The 22,896-nt window shown below is 36.9% G+C and overlaps 1 protein-coding gene and 1 long non-coding RNA gene across 3 annotated transcripts in view; one reads left to right on the top strand and one right to left on the bottom strand.

Moving 5' to 3' along the window:
* PNPT1 (polyribonucleotide nucleotidyltransferase 1) overlaps positions 1-18,022 on the top strand; it is a 43,185-nt gene extending 25,163 nt beyond the window's left edge. The window contains exons 15-28 of the mRNA XM_025467548.3: positions 1,636-1,672; positions 3,741-3,807; positions 3,890-3,979; positions 4,929-4,982; positions 8,775-8,881; positions 9,541-9,612; positions 9,719-9,782; positions 11,071-11,154; positions 11,470-11,553; positions 12,607-12,713; positions 12,792-12,847; positions 13,718-13,796; positions 16,492-16,539; positions 17,649-18,022. Of these exons, the coding sequence (XP_025323333.3) occupies positions 1,636-1,672; positions 3,741-3,807; positions 3,890-3,979; positions 4,929-4,982; positions 8,775-8,881; positions 9,541-9,612; positions 9,719-9,782; positions 11,071-11,154; positions 11,470-11,553; positions 12,607-12,713; positions 12,792-12,847; positions 13,718-13,796; positions 16,492-16,539; positions 17,649-17,807 (1,108 nt within the window). The 3' untranslated portion in view covers positions 17,808-18,022. The remainder of the gene's footprint in view (positions 1-1,635; positions 1,673-3,740; positions 3,808-3,889; positions 3,980-4,928; positions 4,983-8,774; positions 8,882-9,540; positions 9,613-9,718; positions 9,783-11,070; positions 11,155-11,469; positions 11,554-12,606; positions 12,714-12,791; positions 12,848-13,717; positions 13,797-16,491; positions 16,540-17,648) is intronic.
* Positions 1-22,896, bottom strand: part of LOC112672477 (uncharacterized) — a 166,073-nt gene that overhangs the window by 137,562 nt on the left and 5,615 nt on the right. Inside the window, exons 2-3 of one of the 2 annotated variants that reach the window (XR_003144298.3) lie at positions 17,356-17,400; positions 12,200-12,258 (exon numbers count right to left, since the gene is read on the bottom strand). This is a non-coding gene — a long non-coding RNA (uncharacterized LOC112672477). The remainder of the gene's footprint in view (positions 1-12,199; positions 12,259-17,355; positions 17,401-22,896) is intronic. The other variant, XR_003144300.3, reaches the window with a different exon arrangement.

The raw sequence follows: 22,896 nt of genomic DNA, 5'->3' as shown, positions 1-22,896 counted from the left end.
CAGTTTAGCGCCTGCCTTTGGCCCAGGGCGTGATCCTGGAGACCCGGGATCAAGTCCCACGTCGGGCTCCCGGTGCATGGAGCCTGCTTCTCCCTCTGCCTGTGTCTCTGCCTCTCTCTCTCTCTCTCTCTTTCTCTCTCTGTGTGACTATCATAAAAAATAAATAAATAAATAAAGGAAGTTTTGAAGTTCCAATATACAATTGAAGCTCATGTACTATATTATTTTTAAACATTATCTCTGTATTTTTGTTTATATAATAATGATTTTTAAGGTATTTTTAACATGGGTATATTCAGTTTAGTCTCTGTCTCTAGAACCATTCCTCAGGACAGATATGGATAGGTTGTTCTATAATAAATGAGAGCAAATAAATACACAAGAGTCACAGTTGCTGAAAAGAATCTGGAGGCTGTTAATAAGTTAAAAAAAAAAAAAAAAAAGCCTTACCTAATCCAAGCCACACTGGAATTTGTATTCAGAAATACTTGGTTCTCCTCCTCTGTTCCTAGAAAGCCAGCAGTAAAATCTTACTGATCGATTGCAGATGATGAGAATCTATGTTACAGTCCTCACCAGCACCACTGCATCAGAATCCTGGTACTCACAGCCACAGTTCTTTTCTTTGCTCAGTGCCTAATACAGTTACTTCCGTTTCCCTTGGTAAGGGTCTCAGAAGACCACAAGTCTCAGCCTCCCTCTTCCTACTGCCTCACTAATGATGATAACCCCCAGCATCTTCAGGATAGCGCCACTAATTGTTTTTCACATATCTGATAAAATTGACAATGCAACTGTGTGTATAAGGCAAGATTATTAATGTAATCATAATTCTTTTGGAGGGAGCTCTTACACTTTCTCTTTTAAATTCCCATCTGAGCCCAAACTTGGTTGCCCTCCCTTTGCTCACTTTGACTCCTTTCTCTTCAAAGAGGCAATACAGTTCCATAAGAAAGAGCACTGAGGTTGGCTGGAGCACCTCTTTATGTTCTAGTCTTAGGTCTGCAACCTATGTAAATAAAAGGGCACATGCCAGTCATGCTGGCATCTTGTAAAATACAGGTGCCAGGCTAATGATCTGTATCCTCTCTAGCCCCCCCAAATCTGTTATTCCTATAGTCTTTAGGAATCAGGGTTTTCGATTTCTCTTTCTCTTCCCAAGACTGTGGTTTATGGTTATGCAGATTTGGCCCTAACCTAGGATTTTTAAATCCTCTGCACAGAGAACTGCCTTTTGTAATTACACTCACCCAAAGGGGACACTAATTGTGCTAAGACCCTGTATATACCTCATTTAAATATAAATCTGGTTTCCTGCTTCCAGGAATTGTGTTTCCTCTCATACTCATTTTCTCTGTTGTTCTGGGTATAATCATAACATTTTTCATTTCAAACTCTGAAAAAAATCTTCCCTATCTGATCTCCTGGTTGCTTTCCCCTATATCACTTCAGTTACTGATCTTCACTTCACATATTGACTGGGAGAAAGATCTTAATTCCGAGATTTAACTAATGTGTTTATAATTTAAGATTCATTAGTTACTGATGCTTAAAAGTAAATGTCTACAGTCTTAGTATACAAATAGAATACTTGTATCTATATGATGTTTTTAATTTTATGCTTTTTGTTCGTAGTGGAATAAAAGATAAAAATTTCATGCTGCACTATGAGGTAAGGTGAATTTTATCCCCAATATTTTATTATGAAAAATTTTCAGGCTATAGCAAATCCGAAAGAACTTAAGAGTGAATACCTATATACCCACTCACTACCTAGGTTCTACTATTAACATTTTATTATGCTGGTCTTATATATCTGTTAAGGTAGATTTGGGCATTGTTCTTTTATTGCATGCAGAAGAGAATTTAGAGATAAGTTACAGTTTTTAATCAATAACTTGATGTTCTGAATCATACATAAAAGTAGACAGTTTTATTTTAGTCAAAAAAGTTGTCCCCATTCACGTGTCAACAAAAGTGGGGCTTTACAAATACTTCAAATGACAAATCACTTCCTCCCTTTAGTTCTTAAATGTTCATGTTTTTACTCATTTGGATTGACTTGATTTATAGCTAAATCCTAAGGGACTAGATATGACATAAACACTTTAATTTTAGTATTTGGAGCATATATGCTGGGAGACTAGTTGTAAAAGTAGCAAGTCACTTCACTTTTGAGTGACCATTGGTGGCTGTCCAGAATGCCAACATCTCAGTTTTGTTGAACCTGCTATACTTACTTGAGAACATCTCATGTAGACAGTAATTACTAGAGAATATCCAGAAACCTGGAGATTTTCACAGGTTTTGAGTCCCTTATATCCTGTTGTGGATATAATCAGATGCTACAGAAGGCAGAGAGGAATTACAATGGAGTAAAGCATATACTTTGTCCTAAGCTGCATAGCACATGGCAGTCTTTAAAAAGGGCAGCTGTGAAAAATGCAGCTCTAGCTTATTACAGGGAACAGAAATGAAGGAGGGGTAGTAAAAGGATATGGGCTGTATTGCTATATCATTTCATTTTTTAAAAACATTTTATTGTAAAGTAAAACACATATACTGAAATGATATAAAACAAAGGATGGCATAATGACTTTTTATAAGGCAGAGACCCTTGATAACCACCACCCAAATCAGAATAGAAATGTTCTTAGTCATTCCTGAAGCTCCTCCATGCTTTTCATCCTAGCCTCAACACTCTACTTTCCCTGAAAGTAAATACTATCTTAAATTTTATAGTAATTAACTTCCTTGCTTTTCTAGTATACATCCCTAGACACTAAGTCTTGTCCATTTTTTAAAAATTTGACATTTCTGTAAATCTTTTAATCCATAGGTTTCACCTCCAATATGTTTTCTTTTCAATCTGTCTGTTAAACTCCCAGAGCCATTTGACTGTAGAGTTCCCTGCAATCTGGATGTTGCTGATTACACACTCATGATGGAATCCAACAAGCTTCTGTCTTTATAACTCCTGAAAATTGACTGCTAGATCCAGAGGCTTGATCAGAATTCATGTACCATTACTCCTTTTAAAAAATATTTTGTTGGGAGATCATTGGGTGGCTCAGCGGTTTAGTGCCTGCCTTCAGCCCAGGGTATGATCCTGGAGTGCCGGGATCGAGTCCCACATCAGGAACGAGTCCCACATCAGGCTCCCTGCATGGAGCCTGCTTCTCTCTCTGCCTGTGTCTGTCTGTCTGTCTGTCTGTCTGTCTCTCTGTGTCTCTCATGAATAAATAAAATATTTAAAATAAATAAATAATTTTGTTAAACTGGACTTCTAAATTTTATGGGGCATTTCCCAATATTTTAAATGATTGCAAATAATCATATTCCTTTGAGACACTATATTGGTCAAATAAAATAGTTTGCAACCTCTGACTAAAAACCCTTACTGGAAAAGATCTGTTTCCTCAATGCACATTTCTTTTTAAATCTGTATATATTTTTCTTATAAAAATACAGTCTTTTATCATCATTAATAATTTAAACACTATAGAAATTATGTTATAGATCCCCATAACCATTTACTTCCCACTCTGGTTCACATACACACTAGAAATAGCTACTTTTAGTAATTTGGTGTGTATTTCAGATAGCCAGACATTTTCTGTGTATACAAATGAACTTTAAAAAAAGTGAGATTCTATTTTGTAACTTCTTTTATTATTTTGGTACTATATCTTAGATATCTTTCCATGTCAGTTGTTTATGTATCTGTTTTTGTTTTTAAGTTTCCTCCTTATGCCACTAATGAAATTGGCAAAGTCACTGGTGTGAATAGAAGAGAACTTGGACATGGTGAGTATAAATTTATAGACTTACATGGTATTCTTACAAAGCCTCCATACATTTATGTTTATTATTTTTTATTCTAACTTAGGTGCTCTTGCTGAGAAAGCTTTGTATCCTGTTATCCCCAAGGATTTTCCTTTCACCATAAGAGTAACATCTGAAGTCCTAGAGTCAAATGGTAAAATAAAGTTTTCCTCTAGTCAAGAAGACCAGAATTCCATTATATTCTTAACTTTTTATAACTATTGTTATATTATGCTTATTGTCACAGTGCCCAAGTCCATGATATGTGCTAGTTAATCATATATTGTATAAATCTCTGTTCTTAGCTAATGAGGTTTTTTGAGCCCAATATAACAAGTATTTCTCTTCATGTATCTGTTATAACAGATCCAGTTGGGGTTATTTATTTATTTTTAGAAACAAACCATAGAGCAAGGCCAGCTTAGAGAGAGAAAGGGACAAAAGAGAGTGATCCAGTAGGCAGGGGACAGCTATCATGTATCACAGACATAAGTAGATAGCACAGGGAGAGAGGTACTTAAAATTAAGTACCCGAGTCAAGGCAAGGTATGGCCATTAGAGACAGAAAGCTCACAGAGATCTCAAAGATGTAGCAGACGTTGATCAGGTAGTCATAGGTATTGAAAAAGAACAATAAAAAAAAAAAACATCTGAATTTAAACTAGAGATTTTCTGTTCTCTACCTGGTATGACTAGGCTGTAACTTAGGGTCCATGAGAGAGCCAGAATCTGTATCTTAAACTGCCTTCTGATTAAGCAACAAAAGAGGCATGGTGGTTTTCCTGGGAGGTTTCTTAGAATCTATAACACTGCTGTCCAACAGAACTTTATGTGATGATGAAGTTATCTCTGTGCTATGCAGTTAAGGGACTGAATTTATTTCAATTAATTTAAATTCAGTAGCTACATGTACATAATCAATGTAATGAGTGTCGTACTGGACTGTGTAGTCCTGTAGTTTGTGGTTTAGCAGAGCTTGTCTTAATTGCTTTTAAAAAGAAAGAAGGAAAGAATACTAAATATTTATAAGGAAATAATAGTAACAATTTTCTACATTAAAAAAAGTCAGTATATTATTAAAGCAGGTATTTTTGCTTCTATAGGATCATCTTCAATGGCATCTGCATGTGGTGGAAGTTTAGCATTAATGGATGCAGGTAAAAGAATTATGTCTCAAAACTAATGCTTTAACTGTATTTGATTTTTTTTTAAGATTTTTATTTATTTATTCATAGAGACAGAGAGAGAGAGAGAGGCAGAGACACAGGCAGAGGGAGAAGCAGGCTCCACGCAGGGAGCCCAACGTGGGTCTCGATCCTGGGCCTCCAGGATCACACCCCAGGCTGCAGGTGGCGCTAAACCGCTGCGCCACCGGGGCTGCCCACTGTATTTGATTAATATAAAATATAAGATCTCTTTAAAATGGATTTTGGTTAGACTTGGAGAAGTCAGATTACAAATTACCAAACCAGTTCAGAGCAAGATAGTTAAAAACAAAGTACAGCTTCAACTGTACAGAGTATCTTTTTTTTTTTTTTTTTTTTTTGTACAGAGTATCTACTAGAATTCTTATCTGTAGCAAAAAGGCAGAACTATTAACTTGCTTGGTGATCCAGTGAGCTTTCTCACCTTCCAAAAGGTAAAGAGCTCTGCAGTTGATTCTAAACCAATGAAGTTTGGATCAGCAAGCAGAAATATTTAGGACTCATAAAGGAAAGTAACCATGTAATCTTCCAGTCAATGTATGCAAGCCATGAGAAGAACAATACCACCCATAGAAATGGTACATAGAATTTTAGGAAGAAAGAGCATAAGAGGTTCAGTATAATCTCTCGGTTTAAAACACCAAAAGGGAAAAAGAGTCAACATAAGAGGTTCTGAAAATAATTTCTGTATCTCACCAATGATGCTGTCCAAGAAGAAAGAAAAAAAGAACCTAAAGATACTCAAGAGGCTTTGTAAGGAGCTCCCTCTAAATTCACACATTTGTAACGCAGAAAACAGGTCATAGGTAAAAGCACCATATGTATGATATGAATGAAGAATTTGATTGAAGATAATTAGCTTTATAGAGACAGCTACATTTTATCTGGTTCTAAAGGTTGATTAGGATCAGGGCCTGTATTTAATGTGAAAGGAACAACATGTGCAAAGTTACGAAGCAGTATTGTGTGTTTCTGAAGTGTATTTGAAAAAAATAAGTAATGAATTGGGTCCAGACTTTAAAGGTCATTGTTGGGACGCCTGGGTGGCTCAGCGGCTGAGCACCTGCCTTCGGCCCAGGGTGTAATCCTGGAGTTCTGGGATCAAGTCCCACATTGGACTCTCTGCATGGAGCCTGCTTCTTCCTCTGCCTCTCTTGAATAAAAAAAATAAATAAATAAAGGTCATTGTTATGCTAAGGATTTTGAACTTGAAGGTAGTATTTTGCAACTCAATATTCTATGAACTGGATATTGTTCCTGCTGGATATTGATTATTGTATACCATGAAAAAAAATTCTGTTCTAAATTACATTTGAGCAGGGTTAGGCAGATTTATGTAATGTGAGTTAAACTTTAATACACCGATGTGAATTCTCAATCTCTAGGAACAGGATATGTACTATTTCCCAAACTTTTTTTTTTTTTTTTTTTTAAGATTTTCACTTATTCATTCATGAGAGATGTAGAGAGAAAGGCAGAGACATAAAGGGAGGCAGGGAGCCCAATTTGGGGCTCATTTCCAGGGGCCCGAGATCACACCCTGAACTGCTGAGCCACTCAGGCATCCCTCTCAAACATTTTTGACCATAGAACATGTATAAAAATTTCTTTGAAAGCAGATAATGGGGAATTCAGGAGAATATGATGTAGAGGGATGGCTGACTTGAATCCGATTTTTTTTTTTTCTTTTTGGTAGTTTTTCCCAGCTTAGGTGATAGACCTAGAAGGATGAAGTGGGAGGAAATGGAAACTTGGGAGAGAGAATAAAATTGGGGAAACCAGATAGGAAGAAATGTTGTCAGAGCAAGAAATAATGTGGACTTGGACCAAAGGAGTAGCAATGGATGTTTCACTATTTAGGGGAAAGGTCAACTTTCTAAAAAAATTTAAAGGATAAACTGTCAGATCTTTGTGACTTTATAATAAATGAGGAAAGAAGTATTGATTCTGGCATGAGTATCTTAGTTTTACATTCAACCAAGATAAGAAAGGCAAAACGGAAGGGATTTATTGGATGTGATTACATTTTGAATATATGTGCATATATAAGGTGTTTGGGGGACATTTAGCTAGAAATACCTAATAGGCAGATTGGCTATACAAATCTAGGGCTTAGCAAACACAAATAGAAGAGAAATATTTTTAGGTCATAAACATTACTGGTTATGGTTAAAAATAATGGTGATAGTGAGATTGCTTAGAGAATATGAAATGAGATCCCCTGCCATACTCCTTTTTAACTGTAAGTTCCAAGTGATAAAAACTTAAATGTTTTGTAAAAAACTGAAACATGGAAGATTCTACCAAAATCTTAAATAGGAAAAAAAATTTTTTTTCTTTTAAAAATTTTATTTATTCATGAAAGACAGAGAGAGGCAGAGACATAGGTAGAGGGAGAAGCAGGCTCCATGTAGGAAGCCCCATGTGGGACTAGATCCTGAAACTCGAGGATCACACCCTGAGCCAAAGGCAGATGCTCAACCGCTGAGCCACCCAGGCATCCCAGAAAAACATTTCTAAGCAAAATCCAGGAACCATGATTGCATATAAGTTAAAATTCTGTACAGGAAAATAAATCAAAATAAACAAAGTCAACTGACTAGGAAATAATATATTTCCTTTAATAATCTATATTTATATTTAACAATGATATACTGCCCATATTGAAAGAGCTTTTATACATCATTAAGAAAAAGACTAACAAAGAAAAAAAAGAAAAAGGCTAACAACCAAGTAGGAAAATGGTTGAAGGCCATGAACAAGCAATTCACAGTTAAAGAAATAGAAGGGGCACATAGGTGGCTCAGTTGGTTAAGCATCCAACTCGATCGTAGCTTGGGTTGTGAGTAAGCCCTGAACTGGACTTCACATTTGGCTTAGACCCTACTTAAATAAACAAATGAACAAATGGTTTACCAACATTAAAAAAAGTTTAACCTCATTCATAAAAAATAAAAAATAATAAGCTACCATTTTTACCCTCTACATGAGCAAAGGTCCAAAGATTTGATAGGAATTAACAAAGTAGAACAGCAGGCACCCTCAAATACTGCTGTTAAAAAAATAAAATGCTATATTGTGAAGGCAGTTTGCAGATTTATAATAAATGTAAACCCCCACACCCTGACTCAGTAATCTCACTTCTGTCCTGTGGTTTATAAATCCATGCAGGGAGTACTAAGCAGCCATTCAAAAGAATAAGGTGGAACTTTGTTGCATTATGTGTCAATATCTAGGGTATGTCAGTAAGTGAAAAAAAGCAAGGTGCAGAATAGTGGTGCATTCACTATGCTTCCATAAGTAAAGAAAATAAAAGATTACACTTTGATTCATATTTGGGCACAGAAATTTTCTGGGAGGATACTCTAAAAAACCCTGCTGGTGGCTTTCATGGAAAGGTGAACTGAGGGGTTCAGGCTGGAAGGATATACCGGGTAACATGGTTACTTTTCAAAACAAGAAGATAAACATACCAAAAGCAAAAGACAAATGGATTCCATTAAGAGTTAAGTTTGCTATTTTTATAGAGGTTTTTGTGAGAACAGTGATTACCTGTTTAGAATTGTTTTAAGAGGCTTTTATCATATGCTTATCAAGAAATGAGGTAGTCAGATGACCTTTCCAGCTTAGTTCTGACTGTCGAATTTAAAACACCATCTACTTACATTAAAATAAATATCAGAATGATAAATATGTGTTAGGCTGATGTACACATTACATACAAGCTCTTTTTCTCAATTATAGGAGTTCCAATTTCATCTGCTGTCGCAGGTGTGGCAATAGGATTGGTCACCAAAAACAATCCCGACAAGGGTGAAATAGAAGATTATCGTTTGCTGACAGATATTCTGGCAAGTATATCCATGTCTTCAAATATTCAATGGTGAAGATGATACATATTTTATAAGCATTGTACATATTTTATAAGCATTGTATGCCTAGAATAATAATAGTACTTGGAAATAGAGGCCCTTGTTCTTTCTTTCCTCCTCTGCATATTAATATGCTTTGGATTTTATAGGATATGAATATAAAATATATATATATGTTACAGTATAAATATCCATAATAGCTCACTTTAGGGTGATTGTAAATGAAATAGCATTTTATCGGGTACCAACATGATCTTAAAGTGAGGTTTTTTTTGTTTTTTTTTTTTCTTAAAGATTTTATTTATTCATGAGAGAAACAGAGAGAGAGGGAGAGGCAGGCTCCCTGTGGGGAGCTTGATGCAGGACTCCATTCCAGGACCTGGGGATCACACCCTGAGCCGAAGGCAAATGCTCAACCACTGAGCCACCCAGGGGTCCTCAAGTGATTTTTCTGATGAAACAGTTCTAACTTATTAAAAAGACTCAAATTAGAAGCAGTAGTAATGTAGAAGATACTTTGTATTTAGTCTTAGAGGCCATGGTTTACTTCTACAGCTGTTTTTTAAAATTCCTGTATAGTGACTGGGTAAATTTTGTTTTTGTTTAAGACTATATCATAATTTCTTAAATTCCTTCAGGGAATTGAAGATTATAATGGTGACATGGATTTCAAAATAGCTGGCACCAGTAAGGGAATAACTGCACTACAGGTATTTTAAAACCTATTTTGTTTCATTTTTATAATATTTAAATAATGTCATGAATTAATATTTATATATATATATATATAATTTTTTTTTTGCTTTTCTACATTAGGCTGATATTAAGTTACCTGGAATACCAATAAAAATTGTAATGGAGGCCATTCAACAAGCCTCAGGTAAGCTAAGCCAGTGTGCCTGATTCTCTTTCCATCATTGTGTTATTTGCTAATGGCAACTATAATTCCCATTAGGCATACTATTAGAAATGGGTTTTTTATGATTTTTAATAATAAAATGTGATCTCTGATCACATTTATTTTCTACACAGTTGACCTTTGAACAATGTGTGTTCAAACTGCACAGGTCCACATTATATGTGGATTTTTTTTTAGAGTTGACAGCAAAAGCATTTATTTACAACAGCAAAGCATTTATTTACTACTCCCCATCCCACCAGAGCAACTGAAGGCAGATGGCACAGATGTTATGCCCTCTGCACTCTGAGTATCCTGAGAGGCCTGCTGAGACCATCAGCAGCCCCTGGGGAGTGACCATGACTGGGCAGGGCTGTAGTCTGCTGAGAGAGTGGTCCTGTTGAGCATCCACAGAAGTCTGGGCTGAAGTGAAAGCACATGTCCAGAGGGCAGGGACAGCACTGAGTGAGAAGTCCTTGCACTAAGTCCTCTGTGCCTCTGGGGTTAGGGAGGGACCTACTCCACACCATGGCACCTTGACCTTGAGGCCTCCTGGAGACCAGCACAATCACATGTAGCCGTAGGTGACAGTGTATGGCCATGAGCCAGTGGTACATGTCCAGGCAGATGCAGCTGTACTGTGCCTTCATGCAACTCTTGTTGCACACAGGCCACTCAGGGGTTGCCACTGCTGAGCCTAACCCACCAGGCTGTGGAACTCTGCCATCCCAGAGCCAGCCCCATATCCCAGCTAGGCTGGCTAGCATGCCTATGCACAAATATTTTTCAAAAAATATACATAAAGCACTGTAAGTATGTTTACTGTTCCTTATGGTTTTCTTAAGTTTCTTTTTTCTAGTTTACTTTATTGTAAGAATACAGCATATAATAGATCTACAAAATGGGTTACTAAACTGTTTCTTTTTTTTTTTTTTTAAGATTTTATTTATTCGAGAGAGACAGAGAGAGAGAGAGAGAGAGGCACAGACACAGGCAGTTGGAGAAGCAGGCTCCATGCAGGGAGCCCTACGCGGGACTCGATCCTGGGTCTCCAGGATCACGCCCTGGGCTGAAGGCAGCGCTAAACCGCTGAGCCACCCGGGCTGCCCGTACTTAACTGTTTCTAGTCAACAGTAGGCTATTAGTAGTTAAGTTTTGGGGGATCAAAAGTTGTACATGAATTTTCAAAGTCGGGGTGGACATCCCTAATCTCTAGTTGTTCAAGGATAAGCTATAGTTAGAATTTTTATTATGTTTTTATCTTTCATAGTGGCAAAGAGGGAGATACTACAGATTATGAACAAAACTATTTCAAAACCTCGAGCATCTAGAAAAGAAAATGGACCTGTTGTGGGTAATGTATTAAAATTATTTATTCCATGACAAGGTAAACATTAATATATAAAGATATATAATTAAATTTTCTTTAACTCCATACACAAAACAAAAATATTTTAACTTGTTTCTATAGTTTAAATACTTTAAATTTGGAGAGATATTTTTAGACATTAGACCTTTCAGAAAGTTTAGTTAAGTAACTATTTTTCTATTTCCCATGAAGTATTTTTACATGTGTCTAAGCGAAAAAAAAGTTTCTCTGATCAAGATAATGTTTTAAGTTTATATATGTTATTGCATTATTTATAATTTTGTCTGTACTGCATTTCAGAAACTGTTCAGGTTCCATTATCAAAACGGGCAAAATTTGTTGGACCGGGTGGATATCATTTAAAAAAGCTCCAGGCTGAAACAGGTAAGAGCTGTATGAAGTTTGGGGATTGTGTTTTATTATTTTTATTTTTATTTTTCTTAGGGAGGGAGAAGGGAAGAAGAGGAGAGAGAATCTTAAGCAGGCTTCATGCCCAGCCCAGCATGGAACCCACCTTGAGGGCTCCATCTCAATCCTGAAATCATGACCTGAGTTGAAATCAATAGTCAGGCACTTACCTGACTGAGCCACCCAGGAGCCCCAAGCTTGAGGGTTTTAATGGTAGGCCATCTAGGTTGCCATTTCAGCTCTATTGTGGTTGCTCCAAAAATATGTTTGAGAAATTAATAAGAGAAAAGAATGTAACACTGGCATGTCTTTACTGTAGGTTTTTCTGTATGCCTCTTAATAAATCAGCATTCTTAACTATACTCAAAGAAGATGACCTAGAATTAATCAATTTCTTTGCAACATTTTAAAATTGAAGATTTAGAAAAATGTTTAGTTTTTCACTTTAAAGGATTTTGCTGTCATTTTCTATTCTGCTATTTTTCACTTATTTAGACTCTTGTATTTAAAGAGAATGTATAGAAATAGTATGCATTGTTTTTTCTGGAGGCAGTATTTGAGTTACCTAGTACTTACCAGCTTTGAGGTTATTGAAGGAAGATGAGAAGCAGAGTTACCTTACCTAGCTCTTTAGATTGAGAAACCAACATGATTTCATCCCTCATCCATCTGTGCACCACTCTAAAGAGTAATAGAAAGAAGAAAAGTTGAGGAAAAGATTCTAGTAGAGTTTCTACTCATAATTAAGAAATCAAAACTAAACCTTCCAAAATGAGAACTCATATCTGCTTTCTCTTAAACTGTGAGCTCCAAGAGCACAAAGACAGTGACTCACTGTTGTTTCCCTAGGACCTAGTGCAATGTCAGATACATAGCAGGTGTGCAATGTGTATTTGTTGGTGAATGAATCTCTTCATTCCTAAAGCAGTGACTAAATATAATACAACCCTGTCTGCTCTCACATCTACTTCTAAGACTACATTGGAGTAAGCAAGTTAACTTTAATATGTTAAATTATCTTTTTAAAAGGAGTAACTGTTAGTCAGGTGGATGAAGAAACATTTTCTGTATTTGCACCAACACCCAGTGCTATGCACGAAGCAAGAGACTTCATTACTGAACTGTGCAAAGATGATGTAAGTATAGATCTTATAATAGTTTCTTTTCTCCACATTTTGTTGTTTATTCACTTATGGCTTATTTTGCACTTACAGCAAGAGCAGCAACTAGAATTTGGAGCAGTGTATACCGCCACAATAACTGAAATCAGGTAATATCAACTAAGGCTATGCTGATTTTTTTTAAATTTTATTTATTTATTCATGAGAGACACAGAGGGAGAGAGAGGATGAGACACAGGCAGAGGGAGAAGCAGTCTCCATGCATGGAGCCCAATGCGGAACTCGATCCCAGACCCCCAGGATCGTGAACTGAGCTGAAGGCAGATGCTTAACCACTGAGCCATCCAAGTGCCTCTGGAATAAGGTTTAATATCACAGGTGAAAAACTAAGAAACGGTGGCTTATTTTAGTAGACTAGTGAAAAGAAGGAAGACAAATTTTTTAATGAAATAAGTATGCTATTTTATCCAACCCCCTTCCTTAAATCATTGCTTAATAGGTTTATGATTAATCTACACTACTTTAAAATATTTAATGTTGCTTCTCTGTCTCCTCCCAGCACATGCTCTCTTGCTAGCTCTCTCTCAAATAAATAAATAAAATCTAAAAAATAAATAAATAAATAAAATCTTTTTTAAAAGGTGGGGAGGTGCCTGGGTGGCTCAGTTGGTTGAGTGACTGCCTTTGGCTCAGGTTGTGATCCCAGAATCCTGGGATCAAGCTCTCTACTCAGAAGAGTCTTCTCCCACTCCCTCCCCTGCTCATGCTCTCTTTCTATCTTCTCTTTCACTGACTCTCAAATAAATAAATAAAATATTTTTAAAAAATAAATACAGGGTGTGTGTGTGTGTGTGTGTGTGTGTGTGTGTGTATTCAGTTGAAAAATAAGAATCTCTTTTAGATAATCCTACTTATAATTTTGTGTATGTTTACTTTGCTCTCCAATAAGTACATAATCAGTTTGATTAGCAGTAGATACACAGATACGTATGTTTTAACCAGGCTTATTTCCTTTTCAGAGACACTGGAGTAATGGTTAAACTATATCCAAATATGACTGCAGTACTACTACATAACACACAGCTTGATCAACGAAAGGTAAAAAAAACAAAAAAAAAATTACTTGATAATTTTTAAAACTGCCTTAAAATAATCATAGTGAAATTACCTGGGTTGGTAAGGATTGTCCACTTTGTCCACTACTAGCCTAAATATAGAAAACTAAAAATGACAGGGATGTTGCTGACAAAAATGTTTTTACAGTTTAACACATTTATGTTCGTTCGTCCTTGTATGATGGAATAGAAACACTCTTGAGTATTATATCTAGAGTTAACGTATAACGGTTACTTTAAAAATACCTAGCTCTACCCCTGTCTTTCCAATTTTCTTGGCCAAGCATGGCAAAATAAAACTAAAAATATGAAACTATGCAAGAAAACTATGGGGGTAAAGGGATAATAGTGTTTGGTTTACCAAATATTGAAATATAAAGCCATACAGAATAAAACAGTGTATTACTGACCTAGAATTAGACAAATTACACAACAAAAAATTAGAGACCAGAAATCATCCAGTTATATATATATGAGAATATAATACATACCAAAGTTGCATTTTCAGTCTGAAGAAATAGATTATTCTTCAATACATTGTACTGAAATAGCTGGTTTTCATAAAGCAGGATGCCTACCCTACTTTATTGTTTATTTATTTATTTGAAGTTTTTTAATTTATTTATTCATGAGAGACACAGAGAGAGAGAGAGAGAGAGAGAGAGAGAGAGGCAGAAACATAGGCAGAGGGAGAAGCAGGATCCTCCTAGGGAGCCTGATGTGGGACTCAGTCCCCGGACCCTGGGATCACGACCAGAGCCAAAGGCAGATGCTCAACAACTGAGCCACCCAGGCACTCCAAGTTTCTTTTTTTTTTTTTTTTTTTTTTTAAATTTTTTTTTTTTTTTCTTTTTTTTTTATTTATTTATGATAGTCACAGAGAGAGAGAGAGAGAGAGAGGCAGAGACACAGGCAGAGGGAGAAGCAGGCTCCATGCACCGGGAGCCCGACGTGGGATTCGATCCCGGGTCTCCAGGATCGCGCCCTGGGCCAAAGGCAGGCGCCAAACCACTGCGCCACCCAGGGATCCCTCCAAGTTTCTATTTATTTTAAAAAGACTTATTTTAGAGAAAGAGAGTGTGAACACAGGAGGGGGGGAGCGGTGAGACAGGATGTCAAACAGACTCCCTGCTGAGTGTGGAGCCCCATGTGGTACTTGATCTCAAGACCCCAAGATCATTACCTGAGCTGAAATCAAGAGTCAGATGCCTAACTGATTGAGCTACCCAGGTGTCCCTGACATTTTTTAAAAAGTATATGGCAAAGTATAAGGTTGAAAGACAAGTAGCAACTTAAGGTAAAGAAATGTATATAACATATGAGAGAGGCTCCACATGCAAAGGGCTTGTAAGAAAGGTCAATATCAAAGCAATTTTTCTTACTAAAGGTTTATTTATTTTTAAATTTTAGACAGAGAAAGAATGTGCATGAGCAGGGGGAAGGAGGTAGAAAGGGAGAGAATCTCCAGCAGACTCCATGCTACGTGCAGAATACAACACAGGGCTTGATCATGGCCTGACTGAAATCAAGAGCTATATACTTAACTGACAGAGTCTCCGAGGCACCTCAACAGCATTGTTTTAAATGCAAATAAAACTAAGTTAAAATTTTCAACTTTCAGATACTTAAAATTTTCTAATGTGGGTAAGAATATGGAAAATAGACATTCTCCTATACTTGAGATACTGTTGATAGGAAGGTAAATTGGTACAAACTTTTTAGAGAGTGTTTGGTAAATTGTATGAGTACCTTTGGCCCTAGAAGTTCAACATTAGGACTTTGTTCTTAGAGGATAATTTGAGTAAATGAATACATAATCATTGCAACACTACAGTTTCCTACAGAAAGGTTGAAAAAATAGTACACTGAACACCCATATATACCTTACATCTAAATTCAGTAATTATTAACATTTGCAATACTGGAATTTAAGGGGCTCCTGGTGGCTCAGTCAGTTAAGCATCTGCCTTCAGCTCAGGTCATGATCTCAGTGCCTGCGAACGAGCCCCTATTGGGCTCTCGGCTCAGCAGGGAGTCTTCTTCCTCTTCTTCTGTGTCCTCTCTCACTTGCTTTTTCTCTTCTAATAAATAAAATCTTATGATGAACACTCAACTCTACTGTTTGATTTATTGATATAAAAGGATGTCCTCAAAAAAAAAAATTAAAAAAAAATAAAAGGATGTCCTCAACATATTATTGAATGAAAAATGAACATATTCTAAAACAACAAGCTCTGTAAGGTCCATTTTAACAAACGCAGTACACATTAAGTAGGATACTTGTTGGAGTATAAGCCATAGTTATCTAAAAAGTAGAGAGGTTTTGGAAGATTGTTGCTATCATCTGAATACTTACATAAGTCTTGGTAATCAACAGATTTTATAATCAGATGTTCCCACTTAAAAAAAATTAAAAAAAAAAAGGTGAGCAGCCCCGGGGGGCTCAGCGGTTTAGCACCACCTTCAGTCCAGGGCGTGATCCTGGAGACCTGGGATCAAGTCCTGCATCGGGCTCCCTGCATGGAGCCTGCTTCTCCCTCTGCCTGTGTCTCTGCTTCTCTCTCTCTCTCTCTGTGTCTCTCATGAATAAATAAATAAATTTTTTTTTAAAAAGTGTACTACTATGGATATTAAGAAATTATGCCCAGCAACTAATAAATGAGTATGTTCTCTTTCAGATTAAACATCCCACTGCCCTAGGATTAGAAGTTGGCCAAGAAATTCAGGTACTTGTATTCAACTTTTTAAAGCTGTAAATTGTACTCGAAGTTTCAATTTTTTTTTCCAGAAAGCTAAAAGAATCAAATCAACACTTGTGATTTATATTATTTATGTTCTGTACCTTTTTAACTTTAGGTTTGCTCTTAAATAGACTAAGGATTTAAGATGTAATTCTTTCCCTTAGGGAGCTTATAGTTTAGTTAGAACAGTAGTCTCCCCCGCCCCCACCCAAAAAAAAAGAACAGTAGTCCCCTTTAGAGCTTTTAAAAATACAAGAGGTCAGTGATACCTATGAAGTGTTTTACAGGACAGGAAAACTCTGAAAATTTAACTCGGTTGAAGGCCTTGAATGTCATATTTGAGACTTTAATTGCTTCCTTACAACTAAAAATTTTTGAGTTTGATGAAAGTCATCACGTTTGACCTTGTGGATAAAGGAAGTCATTATCAAAGAAAAAAAAAAAAAAAAAAAAAGGAAGTCATTATCAGTCTGATGTAGTTTGGTTTTTGTTTGTCCATGCCACATTTTGTTCCAGCTATACCTATTACCTACGACCTAAGTAACCAAGGCTTCTAGTTTATTCTCAATTTGTAATCCCATTGTTCAAGTAGCCCCGAGGGAAAAATAAGAACTAAGACGTATTATCTGTATAAAATTGTGTTTTTACATCAGAAGGGACTGTAACATTGTCACATTCCTAAAGTCAAGCCAAATAATCTCAACTGTGATAGTCCTTTGAGGAAGAGTGAATGGCATGACCATATCCTGTATAGTTTATAGCATCATTAGCCTCAGAAAGCTCTTGCTTAGAATCACTCACCATGGCTTTCACTGTTTCACTGTTCTTCCAATATAGGGACCTGGCCTAGAGAAAATAAGGCACAGTTAAGTCTAACAGATTTTAATAGGGCAAATAATTGCTTGTCCTTTTAATAATGGCTATTGAACCAAATTATATTAGCATATACCTCTATTTAGCACTAAGCTATGCTTTCAGCAAAGTAGAAACATTAATCATTGTCTTTTTTGTATCAGGTAAATTTAAAAATCTTCTAATTTGGATGTCAATCACAATACTGTAACTTTAAAAGTAAATTGGCTTCTATAATACAGGTGAAATACTTTGGACGTGATCCGGCTGATGGAAGAATGAGGCTTTCTCGTAAAGTCCTGCAGTCTCCAGCTACAACTGTTGTCAAAACTCTAAATGACAGAAGCAGTATTGTAATGGGAGAATCTATTTCACAGTCATCATCTAATTCCACCCAGTGATTTTTTTTTTTTTTAAGGAGAATTCTAGAGTGATATCCTGTAGAGCAAAATTTCAGCAGTGTCTTCTAATGTGTAGATTTATACATAGTATAAATATATTCTAATGATTTGTATGAAATTATTCATTTTATGTGGTCTATTTTTTATTTCAAGAGTTACCTATATTCTCTTATTTTTATTTACATTATAAATCAATAAATATTATTAAAACTAAACCATTTATATATCTAAAAAGATTGCCCTTTAGTGCCTATAATTCTGAAATCGCTTAAAACCTTAGAAAAAATAGATCACATTTGCTATTGCAATGGATCTGTTCCTACCTATCTTCTTTTTCTTCTTTGTATATTGTGACAGTTTAGTCCTCTAATGGCTCACCTCTGTACAAGAGCTGTATTTGCCTACTTTTATGTTAAAGTAGGCTCCATGCCCAGTGTAGAGCCCAGTGCAGGGCTCGAACTCATGACTCCAAGATGAAGGGTTGGACACTTAATCGACTGAGCCACCCGGGCACCCCAGGACTTATGTTTTAAACAGAAGGCAAGTGAGAATTAAAGATTTTTGTCACTATTAGAGAAAAATCAAATGTATAAAGCATATAGTTTATATTTAATGTCATTTTATTATTTTTTTAAAGATTTTATTTGACAGCGCACAAGCAGGGGGTGTGTCAGGGAGAGGGAGAGGCAGAAGCAGGCTCCCTGTGGAGCAGGGAGCCCCATGCTAGTAGGCTGGATCCCAGGACCTTGGGATCATGACCTGAGCCGAAGGCAGACGCTTAACCAATTGAGCCACCCAGGCACCCCAAGTTTACTATATTCTTTTTCCAAGGGACCCAGTTACTACTAGGAGAAAAATGAGGCTAGTTCTTAAATTCTAGAGACCATGGTTCCACAAAGTGACATAAAGTCCACAAACCACCAAAAAGATTCCATTTCCACTTAAACCAAGATCTTATTCTTTAAATCTGAAACTTTTATTTTTGTCTTCATTCACATCTTGGTAGTTTTTCCTGCTCTCCATGAAGTACTTCCAAAAGTGCAATTAAATGCTAAAAACACTAAAATGACTAAAACTCAAGTGCCCATCTCTGTTAGTGCAATGTGGGTACTTACAAGACTTTTTTCTTCATATTTTGTTACTGACACTCCCCTGTCCATAAATTATGGCTTTTTGGGTTTTTAAAAATTTTTTACTTATTCATGAGAGACCAGAGAGAGAGGCAGAGACACGGGCAGAGGGAGAAGCAGGCTCCATGCAGGGAGCCCGATGTGGGACTCGATCCCGGGTCTCCAGGGTCACACCCTGAGCTGAAGGCTGCGCTAAACCATTGAGCCACCCGGGCTGCCCAATTATGGTTTTTATACATTTTTTCTTTTCTTACCGAACATCTTCTAGATCTAAAGATAATACTATAAATATCAGTATCTTTCTTAGTTCAGTTCTGCCAAGCATAATATTCATTAGTTCAACACTTATACATCAGTAAACAAATACATCAGTAAACAAAACAAAACATCAAGTTCCATTGCTCACATTCTAGTGGATGGAAAGTAACGAGTTTTTTTTGTTTTTTTTTTTAAGATTTATTCACAAGAGAGAGGGCAGAGTTATAGGCAGAGGGAGGAGAAGCAGGCTCCATGCAGGGACCCTGATGTGGGATTCGATCCCGGGACTCCAGGATCACGCCCTGAGCCGAAAGGCTGTCGCTCAACTACTGAGCCAGCCAGGCGTCCTGTAAACTAACCGTTAAGAAGTATATAGCGTGTCAGGTGGTAGTAGGTTTTTTAAAGAAAAACAACTGAGTAAATGGATAAATTGATCAAGAAAAGGTACTAATTTAGGTAAAATGGTCCAGAATGGCCTAAGCAGGTAACATTTGAGCAAACACCTCAATGAAATGTAGGAAGATATGCAACTACTCTGGAAAGAGAATTCCAAATGAAGGCACGGACAACTTCATATTCATTTGGTATTGTAGGTTTAGAATATGGAGCAGCTTGTTCATTTTATAAATCAATTTAACAGTCTTTTACTCCTTAATCCTTTGCCTTTTCTTCCCTAGAATTAGCAAATTTTATTAAAATACGAGAGAAGGCTAGTGCAAGGTGATATTTTCAAAGCACTTAATCAGTAAGAGTATGCCTGATTACTGGCAAAAAAGTAGACAATGAGATCATGTTAAAGTTCAACAGGCCTTTTTATAAAATTCTAGGCTAATGGGAGTAGAGACCAGGGTGGTAGGCAGTATAAATGGAAAAGTGAGAATATATCTTGGTATCAAGGGACAGAAACAAACATAAGCTAAAGCGAAGGGGGAAAGGCGGGGGGGGAGGGGAATTTATCACAGGGCCATGAATTTATTTTACAGAAGCCAAGTCACACTTCCTGTGCATCATAATGAACTAAAGGTGGTTCTCTCTATATACTTTGCTTTGGAGTTTCCTGGCCTCTCATTTGTACTTTGTACACAATAGCTTATTTTTATATACAAATATTAATGTGATGTATCCTATTGATTGATTTGCAGATGCTTACCATACTTGCCTCCCAGGAATAAATAAACCTTGATCACAGTATATGATTCTTTTAATGTACTGTTGAATTTGGTTTGGTAATATTTTATTGAGGACTTTTGCATCTATATTCATCAGGGTTATTGGCCTGGACTGTAATTTTCTTCTCTGGGATGTTCTTGTCTGAGAAGGATAAGTATTACATCTTTGAATGTTTGGTAGAATTCACCAGTAAAGCCATTTGTTGACTAAGACTTTTGTTTATTGGGAGGTTTTTGATTACTCACTCAGTCTCCTTGCGAGCAACTAGTTTATTCTGATTTTCTATTTCCTTAAGATTCAGTCTTGGAAAATTGTACATTTCTAGGAATTTTTCCATTTCTTCCATATTGTCCAGTTTGTTGGCATATAATTGTAGTGGTCTGTTCTGATCTTTTGTATTTCTATAGTGTCAGTTGTAATTTCTCTTTCATTTTTTATTTTATTTGAGCCCTGGGATGAGTAGGTCTGTGCATGGGTCTTTAAGAGTGGATTTTCCATTCCCTAAAGCCTTTTATGGTTGTAAGTCCTGTTAGTTTTCAAGGCCAGGGGCTTTGGGGGCTCATCTCTCTGATGCATTTCCCAAGGGCTGGAGTGCCTGGTATGGAGCACAAACTCCTCATTCCTTGGGGACAAAACCCTGTATTACAAGATCCCTCCCAATGGTTGGTCTCTGTGCCTGATGGGGGAGAGGTTCTTGAAAGACCATGTATTTAATGCCTCTCCTACCCATCTCAGTGTGGCCCTTTTATTCTTTGTTATAGAGGTGCCATTCAGCTAGCTTTCAGGTTCTTTTCAGAGAGAATTGTTTCATATGTAGCTATAGATTTGTTGTGTTCATGGGAGGAGGTGAGTTTAGGATCCTTATATGTTGCCATCTTGAACTTCCTTCTCATAAACTGTCTTAATACAATATTGACAACAGCTATTAGGATCAAGTAGATCTGTGGGAATGCAAAGATGGTAAGAAATAAGAACATAATTCATTATAAAGATTACAAGAGAAAAACTATTATCACCAGATCAGAAGAGGCCATTTATAATTCCCAAGAGAGTTTAAAATACTAGGAAATATCCTTAACTCCGTAAGTGGTATCTATCAGAAATTAAGAACTTGTATATAATACTGGGGACATTGCCATTAAAGTCAGGAAAGAAATAAGAATCACCACTGTTACTCTCATCAGTGTTCTCAGGTCCTAACTAACATAATAAGATTAAAAAGAGGTTGAGGAGAAGAACAAAAACATGCAGGTGATCTTCTAAAAAACACTTTCAACGTTACAAAATAATTGGTTAGAACTAATATGTGAGCAATAACCATACAGGTATGCCAAAATAAATAGGTATCTTCTCCAGGAGTCATAAATTGCCATCGTGTAAGCTCATTTCCACTCTTACTTTTTCCAGACTTCCAAGAGCTATCTTAGCAGTAAGTCTTCTGTTCCAAAGGTATCCCAAATCAATGAAATCTTTACCAATCTTAACCTCCAGCCCCCTTGATTAAGGACACTCAAAGTCCAATCCCAAATGTACCTCTCTGGCTCCTTAGTGTAGTATATGCTAGATTATTATTTCGGTTCCTTCAGTGTATAATCTTTTTCCTCCCTAGGCCCAGCAGTCCCTAGGTGGATTATGCTGAGATTTAGCCATAACTACCATAGCCTCTCAGCTAGGATAAGATATGAGAACAACTAAGTCTTTCTACAAGGGGAGAGAGTTGTTATGTCTTGTAGGAATTATGAGCCACTTCTGCAATCCCTGAGAGTCCAGGGGTATCTGCAGAACCGGTAACCCCCATCCCATACTTCAAGCTTCAAGATTACCCAGTCAGGACACTAACTGCATAGCAAATCCACCCCCACCCCCACCCCACCCCTCACCAACAAGCTGAGCATTCAAATATCTTTAGAGCTCTGTAACTCTGACAAATCCCATGTCTGTTCTTCCACTGCAGAAAATAAGGGCCTTTTTGTGAAGACCAAAGAGGTCTCCTAACTCCCAAACTTAGCTTTAACTGTGTATTAAGTGCCCTCAACTCAATATCCCTCTGCAAGCCAGTAGTACAACTTAATTGGCCAGCTCTGCTATCTTTGTAGGCATTGTTTTCCCCATATTTTTCAAATGCCTGAATCACTGCATAGACCATAGCATTCCCTCTTATGGCATGTCTTCCTAGGTCACTACTGGTCAAATCAGTAGTCAAGTGGCTACCTTGTGCCAAAGACTGAGTAAACTATTCCCCAAGCCCCATCTTACTGCCTGATTTCTTAGACCACTCCCGTATCACCTGTTAGTTCTGGCCTTCAAAGACACATATGACAAGAAAAATACTGGAGGAAACACTTTGTTAAGGATAAAATAGGCTCAGGAATTGACAGGGAGAGCTTATAGACCATAGCACAAGTTTGACCTCTGTAAAAGAGGGAAGGTAAGGAAATACTGGGTGGAAAGAGCTTCAGACTATAATGTAGCTCCAAGAAAGTCTCATCTAGCCTGCTAAGAAGTTCCCCATGCCAAAGTTGCCCGCTAAA

The sequence above is a fragment of the Canis lupus genome, chromosome 10 (genome assembly GCF_003254725.2).
Source record: "Canis lupus dingo isolate Sandy chromosome 10, ASM325472v2, whole genome shotgun sequence".
Taxonomy (NCBI): domain Eukaryota; kingdom Metazoa; phylum Chordata; class Mammalia; order Carnivora; family Canidae; genus Canis; species Canis lupus.
The sequence above is the reverse complement of the archived record's forward strand: the minus strand, read 5'-3'. Positions and strand labels throughout refer to the sequence as shown.